The sequence below is a fragment of the Perissodus microlepis genome, chromosome 7 (assembly GCF_051167445.1).
Source record: "Perissodus microlepis isolate ML-2025 ecotype Zambia chromosome 7, ASM5116744v1, whole genome shotgun sequence".
In the NCBI taxonomy this organism is placed as follows: domain Eukaryota; kingdom Metazoa; phylum Chordata; class Actinopteri; order Cichliformes; family Cichlidae; genus Perissodus; species Perissodus microlepis.
In genome coordinates this window covers 24,030,278-24,047,781 of record NC_140467.1, presented here as the reverse complement: position 1 = coordinate 24,047,781, position 17,504 = coordinate 24,030,278, and the positions used below count along the sequence as shown (strand labels likewise).

Genomic DNA, 17,504 nt, shown 5'->3' with positions numbered 1-17,504 from the left:
AAAACATCTGGAGAGAAACAGAAATTGACATTTCTATTGTAAAAGGTTGAAAAGCAAATTTAATTTGAGGCTTATCTTAACATGGTCATGAACTCCAATAGCTAACTGGCAACATTTAACATTTTTAAAATCAGAGATATTCTGAGCATACTTTTATTTTTCTAAAATTAAGAAGGGGCTTTAATTTTTTAAAAGGTTCATAGCATTAACAGTTTCATATTCTTTAACTGTAAAACATGTTTATGCTCATCTAGATTTGCCACAAATTCTATTGAGGTGCTTTAAAGTGTGCACATCTGAATAATTGTTTTGTTTGCTTAGCATTAAAAATGTGGTCAGGGGAGCGAAAATTAAAAAGGAGGTTGTTTCAACTTTTCTTTACTGTAGCTTTCTCATTTACTTGAATGGAGAAGGAATTTTAAGGATCTTTTATGGTTTTTCCATTTTTTTGTTGTTGTTGGGTTTTTTTTTGTTTTTTTTAAAGGCGTAAAAGGTTTACTGGAAAAAATGACAGCACTGGTGTAAATAGTATATCTACAACAAAGGTGTGGAAAGCAATGGGACAAGAGTAAGAAGAGAGACAGATTAAAATCAGTGTTGAATGAATTTTCTGGCAAAAATTACATGTGAGTACTGAAAGCTGAAATATTTTGCCTGCAATTGTCTGAAAAGGAAAAAAAGACTGAACAGCATTTGTTGAAATTACTGTTAAAAATGGAAATAATTATAAGAGCTATAATTAGGAGCTACGGGGAATCAAAAACAAGAAGGCTTTGGTCTTAAATTATTTTGTCTCCATGGTACTAAATGACATTACCTCAGGAAAAGTTGAATGAACTCAACAATCATACAACGAAAAACTATCATGGTGCTGAGTCTGTGACCCATTGATTTGAAATTTATTGTGGATGCATCATTCTTTTTTTTCTTTTTTTTTTTACAGTAAGAGATGATTTATGTTCAAGCTCTTTGAACTTTTTTGAGGTTTGTTCCTCCTTGTGCCTCTGAAATCGTTATCTATATTTCTGGTTCATGGATTATGTTTGTTTCCCTTTGGTTCCAGTCTGTATTTTTTATAAGGTTATGTAGCCTTTTGTTATCATCATCATTCCCTTTCTGTCTCGTCAGTCAATCACGTCTTCATGCTTATTTATTGCCTGTCACTGTATCACGTTCATATGTTTTAATACTGGTCTCAGTCTTTGTTACTTCCTGTTTTATTTTGATAGCCCCTCATCTCGTGTGGATTGCGTTTAGTTTTGGGTCCCCTTGTCTCGTTAATCAGATTCCATTCAGCTATGTTCCCTGGTGGTTCCCATCTGCCTGATGTGTATATATTGTTTGTAATGTAGTGCCTTGTGGTTGTGTCTTCCCTTGCAGTTTGTGCTCTCTGCTGTGAAGTTTGGATTTTCCTTGTTTTGGACTTTTTAGTTTAATGAAACTACCTTTAGTTTACCCTTTGTGTTTCTGAATCATGCATCTGAGTGCTGCTACTTAACCAGCCTTGTTAAAAACTCGATGAACAGAAACTTAATTTGTTGAACCAGGTTAATTTCATTCTATTACAAAAACATGGGTAAAAGTAGCTGAAGACTGTAATGAATTAAACAAAAAAAATCTGAACAACACAAATTTAGATCTTCATTAGACCAATGAACATTCAGATGGGAAGAATGAAGTTATATTAATTCAAAAATGTTCCCTGTTTTAACTCATTATTGTTAGGTTGTTTTTTTTTCCAGTTTCTGCTCAAGGATCGTTAATATAATTCTCAAAATTACCTTTTGATAAGACTCACGGTGAACCTGACATTATATTTTTCATGGACAACAAAGCTGAACTGTGTATGAAATATGGGAATTTGTTTTTCATCTGGCATTTAAAAGAGAAAAAATTATAAAATTATTACTCCAAATCACACATGTTGGAAGGCTGTTGACAACTGGGGGAAAAATAGCTCCTCCTTCACAGTAAACTTGCACCAATAAAGACTGCACACCTGAGGTAGGGTGTGCAGCTTTCTTCATTCTTACAATTTAAGTTCCCATGTTTGGAGCTTACTTAAACTCTGTGATTCACAGTTTTGTAAAAATAGGATGACTCCTTGAACAATACAGCAAGTTTTGCATCTATACTTTCTGTTACTACATGCAGCTAAAGTGGTGAAATCAATTTCCAGTATGTTTTGCAAATATGTTCAAATCAACATTTTTTCAGTGGTAAGTGTGTTTGTATTTGTCAGCTAAGCTTGTTTTCTCACCGTGGTGGTTTTCACTCTGCCTCCTGGTTGAGTGCAGGTCCAGCCTGACTGATTGACCAGGAGATTACAGCCTTCATCCTCCAAGCACGGAGTCATCTCACACCACTGTCGACTCGTGATGATACGAACTGAGGAGGACGACAAGAGGAAGAAGAGGTAAGTATGCTTCAGCTTCAATTTTAAGTTTTTACGTTATTTGTGTTTTTTCATCAGCATCTTATGGCTGAACAACCCCCTCTCCCTCCCCCCCAAATCTCCTTTATCATAAATGATGATCTTATTCTTGTTGATGTTCCTCCTTTTACTCCTAGACTGTTAACAATGAAGAAATAAGTGCAGATACACAACTGTATTTGAAAATTCTACATAATCTGTAATCTATATTCTGCAATGGCACTCCGAGTTTGCAGTGTTTGCATAGAGTGTACACACATGCTGCTGCACAGTGTCAGGTAAATAATTGTTGAACATACCAAGCTACTCATACACAGTCTTTACAGAACATTGACAATTTTATTAAGATACACATACAAAATATAACAAGAAATACCAAGGGCTTTATGGTAAACATTGGTGAAATAACCCTTTAAAACAATGTTGCAGCAGATGTAGAGTAACAAGGGTTCTGTGATAGTTAACCTCTGTCCAGCATTTTCAGTCAGATGTGTGTGACTCTGGATCATGTCGAAAGAAGACCATCAAACATCTGTTATTAACAGCTGTATGTGTTTTCAATTAAACACTATAAGTGAACAACACAAAATAATTTAATGTTCCTCATTATGCAAAGGAAATGTGAGGAAAAGGTGTCAATGGTAAAAATAAATAAAGATGAACATTAGTCAGACATTTACATGCACTCATCATGTGCATAAATATCATGGTAATTTGGGCCTTACCAGATGATCAGAATGAAAGGCAAAAGCAGTCACTCTACAGCTAATGACGTGAAAAAGTTTTCAAAGAAACTGGAGTCCAGTTTAAAACTATGCTCATAATTCAACAGCTCGTAAAACCATCTTTAGCAGCAATAACTCAAAGTAACCATTTTCTTTACAATGTCATCATTGAGTGATAGAGGGATTTTGGTCTACTCCTCTTTACAAAATTGTTTCAGTTCATTGAGGTTTGCATCATCTGTTTAAATGCAACAATATTTCAATTGGGTTGAGGTCTGCACATCGTCTGGGCCATTTGAACACTTTGGTTCTTTTTTTTTTGTAGACATTCTTTTCTAGATTTTATTGTCAAGGTTATTTTTTTCTGTTGGGCATACAACAACAACAACAACAATAAAAATCTCCTTCAAAAACATAACAAAGAACATAAGAGGTTTAACCTAAAAATCCCTCCAATCACAATCTTATTAAATATCCTAAAGGTCTTAAAGGATGTGCTGCTAATACTATTACAGTAGATCTTTAAGAGGTCTTGCAGAGTGCATATCTGGACAAGTGAAAGCAGCTGTGGGAGCATGAGGGTTACTTACCAGGCAAGTGGGTTTAATGTTGTGGCCAATAAATGCAACATAAAGGTAATCTAATGCAGTGTGCATAATTAATGTAGCATGACATAGCATGAACAAAGCTTATGACATGCCATATAATATAGTCTAATATATTATGTAAAATAGAATGACCTGAGTTATCAGCACTATGTGGAAAACACACACACACACGCACACACTTCACTTCACTTGCAGGGATATTCCTGCTGTTTGAAGTGATTCTTTACTGACCCAGTCTTTCAGTTCTTGCTCTCATTCCTGGCACTAAATTACACACTCTGAGCCATGTCTGGGGAAACACAAAGAAAATGAAAGACTGTAGAGGCCTGTAATACATAACCTGGTAATCAGTTCGCCCATTGGAGCAGTGGTGTGATTGTGATAGCCTGTGAGCCCCCAATTATCAAACCAATTTCCTACTGAACAACAGTAGCATTGCTCAGCCATAATATTTAATTAAATTCTTACATCCCCTCACACCTCTATCCAGATGGAGAGATCCTTCAGGAGGAGGAACCAGTTCAGCTTCCGCAGCTCATTTTTATTGAAAATGTTATTATTAGAATTTAGGTTTAGGACACAATATAAAATTACAAAGATTAGTATGGTTGTAATTTAAGATATAAATCTCTATAAAGATTTCTGGCCTTTGTTGGAAATGGAGTATATTTTCTTGTTCCTGGTGTCATTAATAGGAATAAATGAAAAATCATTTGTTGTCATATTGAATGTATACTAGCAATATCATCTGTAGTGTGTAGGATGACTTCGCCTTCACATGTTTCCTCTTCTTGATTTCTAAAGTTAAGGATAAATTGGTGGAAGCTAATATTGCACAGAGTTCATTGAGGAGTTGAGATGGCTCTGAGTGGTTACCAGATAACTGGGAAAGTACCTCTGAAGTGCTGAGGGAAACATTTGATGTATTTGAAAAAGGAACAAAGACAAGCAGACTTGGTAGTGGTATGACCAAACAAAGGAAAGGATCTGAAGGAAGAGAAAAAGCAAAGAAAAAGTCGGATAGTCAAAGACATGACAAGAGTACTGGGAGTTTAGGCGTATGGGAAACAGAGAGGCAGCAAAGACAAAGGAAAAGGCTTATAGTGAGTTGTATGTGATGTTGAGGAGAAAAGGACTTGTATCAAGCTGGAAAAGATGTGCAGAAGATTAGAGTGATTAATGATGTGGCTATTGAGATGAGCAGTGAGAAGACTGTGTTAAAAAGATGGAAGGAGTACCTTGAGGAGCTGATGAATGAAGAAAATCAGAAGAGGATGGATGGAGGACAGTTTCATGGTCCATAGCTCCATGAATTTTGAAAAAATAAGTGTGAGCTCAGTCGTGCTCCTGACCTAATGCAGCATCTTTGGATTTTGACTCTTACTCTTGAAAAAACCTTTTTTGGTCTCAGGATCATGGGCAGAGACCAAGCTGTCAGCACTAGCATCTGTCTTTGACATGAAATTTGGGTCAGTTCGACATCAAAGTTGACCTCTTCACAAGTTTAACATCCAAGATGAAATTGTACGTGAAGATTTCCACAACTAGACTTACAGAAAGTGACACTGTATTAGAGCCTAGTTATTTAAATCTAAAACATGAATTGCTTTCTAAATATCTGCTTACTATTATTATGTCTGTATTGTTTTAAAAAAGGGGGTTTCAAAACTTTAGATTTTTAGATCAAAAAAATGATTGAATTTCTTACTAAATTTTTGTTTAAATTAGTAGTTTTTATTTCCTCATGTATACCACATTCCCCTGAAAGTCTCTTAATGTCTGACCAATAACAACACAGGATGGATGAATGCATTTCAAGGTGAATTACGTTGCAGAGTGTAGAAAACAGGAAAGAGACTTTGAATCAATAGTGTGAAATGGAGAATCAGTGGATTAATAGCATGTATCGGTAAGTACCCGAACACCTGTGAGCGCTGCATCACTACTCTGACAAATTAATGACTGCAATGCAGATCCATCCACCACCGCCAAGCACAGTTCATTTATCCAGAAAGCGAGGAGGCCATTTTGTAATGACTTCATTCATCAAAGAGGGTGACCTGAAGGAGGGTTGCTCCTTTGTCTCTAGAGAATGAGACAATCCTACAGGAAAGAACACGTTAGGACTGAAGTGCAAATGAGGCAAACAAAAAATCTGTGCTAAACTTTAAAGTGGACACAGACACCTGTTTTACATGTTCTTTTTTCCCCCGGTTGTAAATACCCTTTGAATTCCAGCTAAATGTTTCTCGCTTATTCTTCTCTACAATCTCCTCCGTCATCAGGTCTGATGCCGGTGCTGTCAGTGAATGTTTTAACATCTAGGACTTGTTTTACAGTCTCTGAATACTCTGGCTTTTTGACCTTTGGGTTCGTCTCCACCTGATGAGAAAGAAAAAGGTTTCTTTCACTCATCTGTTTGGACTCAGAGCCGCGGTGGTTAGCACTGTGCACTGAGTTTGCAGGTTCTCCCCGTGTTTTCGTGGGTTCTCTCTGGGTACTCTACCTAGGTAATAAGCACATCAAACCAATAGGTGTGAGTGTGAATGGCTGTCTGTCGTTAGTCGTTGCGTTTGTCCTGCAACCAATTAGCGATCTGTCCAGGGTTTACCCGCCTCTCGCCCTGTGGTAGCTGGGATAAGTGGAAGAAAATGGGTGGATGGGCTCAGAACCACACAGTCTTTTTTAGTCATTACCAGGAGTAAGTGGTATTCTCAAAACTGTAACATTTGTTTTTATTTTACTACTTAAATCATGGAAGAACAGCAGAGGAATAAAAAAAAAAACACGTGTTGACTGTTTACTTTTTATTCATTTCTGTGAGCATGAAATCCTTATAGAATTAAACACACAGAGTTTTAATCAAACTCATCCAGAGTTTAAATTTCAATTTTTCCATTCTCATAGACTTTGTCTATCTATAAATAGTTTATATAAGTCTGTGTGGATGTTGATCTTTTCCCTGAAACAGTGTGAGCTTTGGCTCAACTATCTAAAATCAACCCGAGTGGTTCCTGAGCAGAGCTATGAAGGGACGGATAAAAACAGACTGTGGTATGATTTTGCCCCCTGTGCTCTGCTGGTGTAATTCAGCAGCAGAAAACAATAAATATTAAAGGCAAATGTTGCTTGAGATACAAGCTTGAGTTTTCATCCTCGCCTTTGCCGTTTCTGTTTGTTTTCACCCACCTTCTAAAATAAAGCTCACTCACATCAAAAGTTGCATCTTGGGTCCTATTCTCCTACTCCACACGTCTGCCATGCCTGAACTATTTATTTCGGCTAACAGAAAGGATAATGAAATGTTAATCGAGTTGCTCGTACTGTGCTGCAGGTTAAAATAGGAATTTGTTTTTCTATGTTACTCACATCGACAGTACACTGAGAAAGGGTTTTTTTTGTTTTTTTTTTAATTTGCTAGAAATTAAAAAAATCTGTGCTAAACTTTTAAGTGGACACAGACACCAGTTTTAATAGGATACTGTGGTGGTGAAAGGTATGTCATCACCTGAGTCTCTGCTCTGGAGCAGGTTTTCTTGAAGTATTCTACTATTCACTACAGGGATGCTATTAGCAGGTGATGGGCAGTGTCTAGTGTTGAAAAACAGTGCTCAGAGGTTGTTTTGTGTGAACACTGCAAAGAATCTTTGTTTGTGGTCTCAAAGATGTCATGCTTTTTCATTTTTAACTTGTAGTTCTATTCCTGTTATCCAGTAAATAATGAGATAAATAAATATCTAAATTTTAAATAAAGTTGATTTTTAAATAAAGTTTTTTTTCCCTCAAGAACTGCAGATATTTTTTTTAACCTAAGATTACAAGAGAAAATACAAACTTGCATAAATATCAAATTAGATTCATGCAAAGGTTAAAGAGATGCTGAGATACTACTGAGTGTGCTTTGAGTACTTTAGCAAAGTTATTCTAAAGGTCATTTACAGTAATTTAGAAGTAATACTTGTACTATCTAGTTTAAATTGCGCTATATACCAATGAGTGTCTGTCGATGATGATGATAAACTACCGAAAGCATCATCCCAAAGCAGGAGAGAGTTTTTCAAACCAGCTCTGATAACAGACACACATTTTAACTCATTCATCTTGAAAAACACAAACGTAAAGCTGTTTGGATCCAAAACTGTACATACAGCACCGGGAACAACAGCAGTAACGGAATTTTACAAGAACAGCTACACAAATTGTTTCTATCAGTGGCTCCGTCAGTAAACTTATTAACTACAACGTATCTTCCAGCATCTAAGAAAATGTATTATTTGTGTGAATTTTAAATGTTCCAGCATGAAAGTATTTTTGATTTCCTTTTATTTATTCATTGTTAGCTTAGCAAATAGAAATGGCTGTGATGTAATCTCCATGTAATCTGATGCAAATGGTCTCATTTAAGATAATAAAAAAGCCTAGCGGTTGGGCTGCAGTAATTGGATTTAACAATGATTAAAATTTAGGGGAAAAAACTATGGTAACACAACTTAGCAAGCTTATGCTTATTAGAGTGCATCCATTATAATCATATTATAACAATTTTAAGCTATTTAAATTTACTCCCCAGTTTAGTTGCTGAAGCGACCCATTAGTCTTTGCTAGCTGAGAGAGAGATTAAATTAACGTGCCACAGGTGTATAATGAGGGCCTTATACTGTAAAATAATGAAAAAATTGTACATACAGAACAGTGTTAAAAAACAATAACAATAAAATAACAATGAAAATAAAAATTAGACCATAACTAAGTAAAATGGAAAGTATTGAAGTGTCTGCCAGGATTTCGTTGCATAACTAGAGTCAACACATCACTGTTGTTCTTTCCATCAAATTGCAGTTTACAGTCAGACTCAAATAGTTTTGAATTTAATAAAGCATATCGGCCATATCAGCTTTTAGGGCAATAGATTCTATTATTCTAATAGAAGACAAAGTTGGAGCACTAACACTAAAAAATAATTCAAATATACATACAGATGCAAAAAAGCTAAAAATGTTATGAAATTAATGCTTCACATATATTCCTACTTAGCAACAACATTTAAGTCACTGGCAGCTGAAATTAATAAAATTAATTATCTGCTAGGAAACCTAGCTGAACCTTATATAATAGCTCTGGTAGAAAAGTCCTTCAAAGAGCTGCATTTTACTTTCCTACCTGGAGAACATTTCATATTTCAGAGCCTGTAGTTTTTCACATTTACTTGAAAAGAGCAGTTGAAACTCGACATGTCTGTACTTTCGCCACCTGCCTGTTGCAAAGCTTTAAGCTGATTGTTGTGGCACATGGCTGAAGTCTCTGAGCCTGGTCCTGCCTGAGGTTTTTTCCTGTTAAAAGGGAGTTTTTCCTTTCCAGTGTCACCAAAGTGCTTGCTCATAGGGATTGTTTGATTGTTGGGGTTTCTCTGTATTATTGTAGGGCCATAACTGTTGTTATGTTTTGGTGCTATATTTAAAAAAATAAAATCGAATTAAACTTGCACTGTCCTACTTGTCACTAACAGGGACTGGATCAACCTGATGTCACTTTTCAGACCCAGAAACTGTTCATGTTGACATTCATCTGGACATGAATGTCAGGAAATTTTGCTGTTTCAAGGAAAATCTGAATTAGAGTGATTGAAGTCCTTTCCATCTAAAGCTGAAGGCCAAACAGAAGGAGAGATTGAAAAGGTTCATAAACTCTGCAAAACAGCTGTTCACAAAATCACCAGTAGAGCCTCAAAGTCCTTGTGGACAAGACCCTGCAAATTTTGTCATTGTTTTCGATGGCAAAAACATAAAGAGAAAGATGTCATGTTTGCGGTGTGACAGGGAGGATGTAGGACCCAAATGCAGGACTGACAGACAACGAAGGAACTAGAACACAAGGAGGGAGGGGGGACCATAAACTCAGAAACAGCAAGGAACACGGAGGAAAAAACACAGCATTGTGAGGGTACAACGCAACAAAGAGCAAGGAAAACACAGGGCTTAAATACACAAGGGAGTAAAGTAGGAATGGGAAACAGGAGGGAAACACAGCTGGGACTAATTAGACATGATGAGACAAGGGAAAGCAAAACTAGATACACTGACATGAGACAAGTAACCGGCAAAGTAAAACGGGAAGTATAACACAGAGACGTGGACTTGACACAGAGACAGAAGCTACGTTCAGACTGCAGGTCTTAATGCTCAATTCCGATTTTCTGATCAAATCCGATTTTTTTGTCTGCTCGTTCACACTACAAATAAAATGCGACAGCAAATGCGCTCTAGTGTGAACCCTCAAAGCGGCCCGCATGCGCAAAACAAGACGTCACACACAACGCGCTCTGTTTAGACCCAGAGCAAACAGTATTGTTTGACTGATGGCCGTTAATATAAAGACTTGTTTCGGGATTTTACGTTTCCCAATTTTTGCTTTAAGTTATTTTGTTATTTACATAATAATGTAAATAACCTAATAATGATCCTTATTGCTGTTTTAGAGGAGCGGTGCTTCAAAGGATAGCTGCAGATTTCTGTCAGAATCTGCAGATTATACAGTACAAATAAAATGTTCACGTTTCTCCAACGTTGTCTTCCCAACAGTTTCACTGACATCTACACTGGATGGCCAGGAAGCGTTCGCCAAATCTTCTCAGGCGCTTCTCCGGCGCTGATAATTGGCGTCTGTCTTGTGTCAGTGACGTAAAAGACGGATTTAATGCGACATGACCGTTCAAACAGCAGTCGCTTTCTAAAACATCGGATATGTATCGGATTCAGTACCACATACGAAAGTGACCCAGATCGGATTTGAAAATATCAGATTTGTGCCGTTCACACTGTCATACCATGATCGGAAATGGGTCGCATAGGGTCAAAAATGTCGGATTTGATGCGCTTTCGCCTGCAGTGTGAACGTAGCCAGAGAGACATGACTGACCGGGGAGACAGAGGGAACATGGAGGCAAGAAATGAAATGTGGAGCAAAGGGAGGACACAGAGACCGTAACTAGAAGCTAAAAAACACAACAAATTTAATATGAACAGAAAACCATCTACTGAACTCAAAACCATGAATAACAATAATCAAGGAATACAAATTAAAACGGATACAAAACACTGGGTCACAGACCCAGCACCGTGACAAAAGAGGAGACAGCTACTGATGAAGTGCAAAGAAACTTTGGGCTTTATCCATCTAGGCAGTGACTTTCTGAACTTCACATTCAAGAAGACAATTGGAAGACTGAGAGAAAGCTTCACTTATGTTTTCTCATAAAATAGAAGTACTGGACTGATCTGTTGTCTTAGAACAGGGGTGTCGAACTAAAGGCCTCGAGGGCCGGTGTCCTGCAGGTTTTAGATATCACCCTTGGTCAACACACCTGAATCAAATGATTAGTTCATTACCAGGCCTCTGGAGAACTTCAAGACATGCTGAGGAGGTAATTTAGCCATTTGAATCAGCTGTGTTGGATCAAAGACACAAAACCTGCAGGACATCGGCCCTCGAGGCCTGGAGTTCGATACCTGTGTCTTAGAAGATTGTGCAGTCTGTGAAACCACAATGTCTTAGGGTACCTTTTTTTTTTGTATATTCCTAGAAAAACAATTATTCACAGTATGTTATATTAGTTTAGTAAATATCTATTGGAGACCTATTCCAACAAATTTGAAATTAAATGATGCCCTGTATCTGAAGTTCTTAATCTAGTAAATACTGTCAAACAAGTCCTTTTTATGTTGACAAACTACCAGTTGTAGTCAATCGCGATCACTAAAGAGAAGTTAATAGGCATCGTCAAATTAAAAATCATTGTGGAATCTTCAACACCACTTATTAAAAGACTTAACTGAATGCATATATACAGATTTTAAACGTGCATGTATACTTTTGACCCTGTATAGATTAGAGAAAATCCAAAATAAACCCAAACATGAGCAATACAAATTTAAAGTAAATAAAGATGCGTGCTGTAAGATCATTCCATCCTGGAAAAAAAAACAGTTCAAAGAAATAAAAGTCTCAAATAACTATAATGAGTTTATGTAAACTTCTGACCACAACTGTACTTTTATTATCTAGTATTCTATTAGACAGATGCAGCCAGCCATAGCAAACAGATTTACCATAGCATGTTCTAAAAATAAATTATATAAATACAATAAAAAACAAAACAAACAAAAAAACAGGAAATGACAAAAGCAAATGCTCAAACAAACATAAACAAATGTAAACATAATAAAAAATATAGAAAAGTCAAATCAAAGATTATAGATAAGCAAATAAAAGTAAGATCACCAATACTGTCAGAGCTTTGCTATAAAAGCACGCTCATCTTGTCATCCAGCTAACCCTTCATATATGTAAATTTAGTACAGAAATTTGTATCCAAACACAGAAACATGTTATTCCCAGCGGATTCTGTTCATCTGGATGTGGCGTGCTCAGTGGGAGACATATTTCATCACTCATCCAAGTGCCTTCAGCAAGCAGTACTTTTGTATAACGCACTGTTATGTAATGTTACTTCTACACAAGAAACCAGTTTTTTTTTTAAGTTCATTTGTAATAGCTAAAAAGTTGTCAAATTAAACCAGGCCAACGTTTCTGTTTGTTTTACTGTTTGCTATTCAGCCTCAAAGCTTTTTTTTTTTTGGATTCATTTGTATTATGACCAAAACAAATGCCACTGACTAATATGAGGTCAGTTTCACGATCATTGACATATAAATTGGTGTAACCATTGATCAATAGCAATGAGTCTCTGTGGCTTTCAAACTCCAAAGCTTGATTGAGCAAAGAGTTATGGAAGCCATTTATGTGAAAAGGTAACATCCATCTCGGACCAGAGGCCGAGGCCTTATGGTTCAGCAAGGAGAGCATGTTCAGAGTCTGCTGGCAGAAGAAGAAAAGGCTGTCTTCCTGCCGGAGCTCTGTTCCCACAATCTGAAAAATGCATATGTTACCCAGTTCCAGTGACACGGAGGTAGTCGATTGGAGTAGGTAAAAACCTCTCTCCCCCTGTCTGAACAAAAATGTCTACACAGATGGACACATTTGTGTACACAAATTACACTTAATGGTACATCTTTTATTTACTTACAATGCTATGATTGGACCCATTCCCCAACTCTCTGTGAATGGTTCTCATTGCCATTGATCACTGGGCATATAAATTTGCATATTCTTAATCACAAAACTGACCTCACAGCGCATTGTTAGTCATGGAGCAAGTTTTTGTCATCATGTAAATGTGCTGATTAAAGGGTTGGGGAAACCTGCAGTCAGCTGAGACTGAAGAAGACACTAAAAACGCTGAGTCCAGATGAACATAACCAACTTTTTGGGATTTCCTTAGTTCATTTGTGGTAGCCAAAAAGGTGTTAAATGAAACCTGGCATTTTCTACCTCTTTTTACAGTTTGATATTCAAAATGTAAACTTTTTTTCCTGATTCACTGCTTGTCTTATTTAACATAATATATTATTCATCGTATTCACCAGTCAGCAGCAGTCGTCTGAAGACAGTGAGGATCTTACCATCCACACAGGCTGGTCTGGCTCTCGTCGTACCAGCAATCTGTCCCTTCTTGCAGGCGCAGCGAGCTGTCTGCCGTGCGATGGTCCTCCTGGGCTGGCTGCTGTCACGGTCCAGAGTCACAATCTCACAGGTCCCTGCTACCAGCTGGCCTGAGGGAGGCGAGCAGGAAAATCCCATAAACTTCATCGGTCAATTTAACTTTGATGACAATGTTTTACATTCTGTTTATTTTAACGATAATTGTACATCTTTAACACTTTATTTTCACTGAATACACTCAGCTTCCAGCTTAAAGTTTCAAAGCTAAGAACATCTCTAAACTTGTTTCCTGAACATGACAGTGACTTCAGGGTACTTAAATGATCTGCACAGTCACAAGCTCAGTCACAGTCACAAGCTCTAAGTCCAAGAAAGCATCTTTGGGATATGCTGGAATAGAAGATTTGGCTGTACAGTTGATGAATGTGAACCTTGCTGCATCTATGCTGCAAAGAATTAAGGTAGTTCTGAAGGTAAAAGGAGTCCCATCTGGTACGAGCAAGTGTACCTAAAGAAAGTTACCGGTGACTGTATAATCATATCATGTCATGATTTTCATGTGAGAAATGAGCTTTCAAGCTCCTATGTTAACATGAAGGCTTTGAAAAACATTTGCAGGGACCCATACAATTTGCCCATACAACCCCTCACCCCTTCATCTATGCAGATGTATAATTAATCCTCAGAAACAAAATTAAAGTTCCTTTATTACAATAACACATTCTGTCAATTTGTTATTTAAATAAATTTTTCTCATGAAAAGGACAAAATAGAGAGCAGTGGAATCGAATCACAGTAGAACATTAAAGCCTTGGGATTTGAAGAGGTTGGGTGTATGTGGTTTCTGTGGTGACTGCAGCAGTCCCCCCCTGCATGCTGATGAACTGTCATCAATAGGGCTATGGATGGACCATCGCCTCTCCAGAGAGGTCCTGACTCACAACAGCCAGGAGCTCAGAAAAGAGAAAACAAGAGGCTCCGTTCAGAGAGGGGTCAGCAGGGTCACAATATGAAAAACAGCAACGACAACAGAAAAGCAGCAGTGCCCACAGCAACAGCCACAACAACAAGGGGAGAAGTTCATTAAAGATGAGGCATTTTCAAAAGGTTCAGCAGCTGGTCATTTTTGTCAACAGGCATGTCTGGAAAACACCTTTGTGGACACAAATTTTTCCAAAAGAACAAAAGAGAAAAACAGAGAAGGAGATGTTTGTTCTGCCCTATGAGGTTTTTAACAGCTGGGCATAGAATGGGAGGTCAGATATCCATGGCACCTTTGAGGGACCTCCTGAAACGTAATAATTAATTCCTGTATACTATCTGTAATATGTTCTTCTTCATTTATACCTTTTCTTTATGGTTCTTTTGTGATCTATTTATTTATTTGATTTATACACTCATTATATTCGTCATGGGCAGAATGGTGGCACAGTAGTTAGCACTGTTGCTTCACAGAAAGTTCTTGAGTTTGATTCTAACATCTGGCGAGGGCAAAAATTTCTGGCACAACTTCACCTTCCAAGGTGCATGAAGAGGATGAAACAATTCACAATGCAGGAACTCCAGCAACGCTTAAGGGAAGAGGAACAACTTTATTATGTGACCAACGCTTTTCGGCTTGTGGCCTTCATCAGGGTCATAGTAAAACATTGTAGAAGTTTGCTTAAATAAAAGACAGGAAACAGAAAAAAATTTCAAAATAACCAATCACATCTTCATAGATAGATAAGATAGCGTATAACAGGTTGGTATTTGGTTAAGTCACACCCAAGTAAACATACTGGACTAGATCATTAATGATGAAGATGGGGGGGGGACATAATCCCCAGCTGTCTCAAAATAACACATGTGTGAAATACATAAGAAGAATATTATGAATATACAAAAAAAAAAAAAAAAACATAAAATGGTTACAAATGACTGCATTTCATAAAAAAATAAGGAGGTTGGTGCAGCAGTTAAGAAACAAGAGGAAGTCATAACATGAAAACACATTTGTGGAAAGGTCCTCATTTATGTCTCTACAATGTAAAATCTCTAAAATGTAGACTTAAAACGAGATGTCTAGAATGCTACTCCTTCTTTTGCTGATAAAATAAATATAAATAAATAAATAAACATTACCCATGCGAGAATATTGTAACTGGGAAAAAATAATAATAAAAACATTAAAAATATAAAAAAGTTTAAGCTCACAAAAACTCATTGATAGAAAAATCCTCATTCACACCTCTAGGGTGCAGACTTTTAAAACGGAATATCCAAAATGCTTCTCTTTTTTTCCGGATAAAATTAGTATTACCACCTCCTTGGTTTAGTTTAATTGCTTCAATGCCAAGAAAAAATAAAGGTGAACTTGGATGTTTATCATTGAAGCGTCTTGCAACAGGGTTGGTTAGATCATTCCTCTTGATCGAACTTCTGTGTTCATTAATTCGATCTTTCAGAGGGCGGGATGTTTCTCTTATATATATTTTAATGCATGGGCACTGTATCATGTAGATTGCATTTTTAGTTCAGCATGTGATAAAGCCCTTTATTGCAATGGTTTTGTTACTTGTAGGGTCTTTGAATGATTTTACATTTTTGGTGTATTGACAATTAATGCATGACCCACACTTGAAATTACCTTGTACGTTATGGCTTATTAGGATTTTATCTGGATTATTAGGGTCCTGGCAAGCTCTAACAAGCCTATCTTTAATATTCCTTCCTCTCCTATAGGTTATCATTGGTGGTTCCTTATAGGTACCTAATAAGTTTGGGTCATTTTGAAGTATATGCCAGTGTTTTAAAATGATTTCTTTAATGGTTCTGGTTTTTGGTGTAAAAGTTGTGCAAAAGACAAGGTTAGATTTAAGTTTTGGAGATTTCTTAGTTGCTAAATAGAAATCCCTGCTTACTGAATTCACCTTCTCTTCTGCAGATCTTAACCACTCCTCTTTGTACTTTCTTTCTTTAAATTTGTTCAGCATCTGTTCTTTGCTCTTATTATATTCATCTGGAATTTCACAGATACGTTTGAGTCTAATCAATTGGCTTACAGGGAGGCTCTTTTTGAGGTGGTTCGGATGGAAACTTGCAGCATGAAGTAATGTATTCCGATCAGTGGGTTTAGAATAGAGACAGGTGGATAGAGATTTGTCTTTTTTTGTTACTTTTATGTCCAGAAAGTTAATTTCTTCAGTACTGTAATTGAGGGTGAAATGTAAGCCTGCAAAATGTCCATTAAGGAATTCTACGAACTGTAGTAATATAGAGACTGGTCCTTTCTGAGCGGTGAAGTTTGCATGTTCTCCCTGTGTTTGCCTGGGTTCTCTCTGGGTACTCTGGCTTCTTCCCAACTAACCCCACTAACAGGCAGTTAGTGGGGTTTGGTTAATTGGTCATTCTAAATTGCCCATAGATTTGAATGTGAGTACAATGGTTGTTTATCTGTCTCTCTGTGTTAGCCCTGCATCAGGTTGGCGGCCTATCGGGGATAGGCTCAAACCCTCCCCAAGGACCCTGATAAGGATAAGTGGAAGAGAATAGATGGATGGATTACAATCATCACATATACCCATTTTATCAAAAAGAAACACAAACATATTTAACAAATCACAAGTACTAATTGTTTATTTAGTTACATGAAGTGTCACGGCTGCCGAGGCGAGCCGTGTGGTGTTGGAGGGAGAAAGGACTCAAAATGCAAGCAGTGGATGATAATGCTAGTGATGTTTATTTACAAAGTGGAGTGGTGGCAAAACAGGCAATGAGGGAGGACAATAAACTAAAGAAACCTAAACTGGGAAAACTAAATAACTAACCTGAGAAGATACCAAAAGGAATGAGAGGCAGAGAGACGCAGACAAGGAACAGGACACCGTGGAACACAGAGTAACACAGACAAACCGGCAACAGGCAGGAGAACACACAGGGCTTAAATACACACACCAGTAATCAGGGGATGAGAGACAGGAGGGCAACACAGCTGGGAGAAATCAGAGCTGACGGGACAGGGGAAACGTAAACTGAACACACTCACATCAGACAGAGACCTTCACAATAAAACAGGAAACTCACAGACACAGAACCAGACAAGACACAGAACTAAACAGACAGATTCACAAGCAGACAGTGTGACACCATGGACAGACGGAGGGAACACAGAGAAGTGGGAGCAGGCAGGCAAAGAAC

General features: G+C 37.4%; 1 protein-coding gene across 2 annotated transcripts in view; it reads right to left on the bottom strand.

Annotated features, from left to right (window-relative positions):
* The window catches only part of LOC146383120 (chemokine-like protein TAFA-5), a 48,404-nt gene that overhangs the window by 12,750 nt on the left and 18,150 nt on the right, over positions 1 to 17,504 (bottom strand). The window contains exons 2-3 of one of the 2 annotated variants that reach the window (XM_084934291.1): positions 13,247 to 13,435; positions 2,261 to 2,388 (exon numbers count right to left, since the gene is read on the bottom strand). In XM_084934291.1, coding sequence (XP_084790417.1) covers positions 2,261 to 2,388; positions 13,247 to 13,435 — 317 coding nt within the window. The remainder of the gene's footprint in view (positions 1 to 2,260; positions 2,389 to 13,246; positions 13,436 to 17,504) is intronic. The other variant, XM_084934292.1, reaches the window with a different exon arrangement.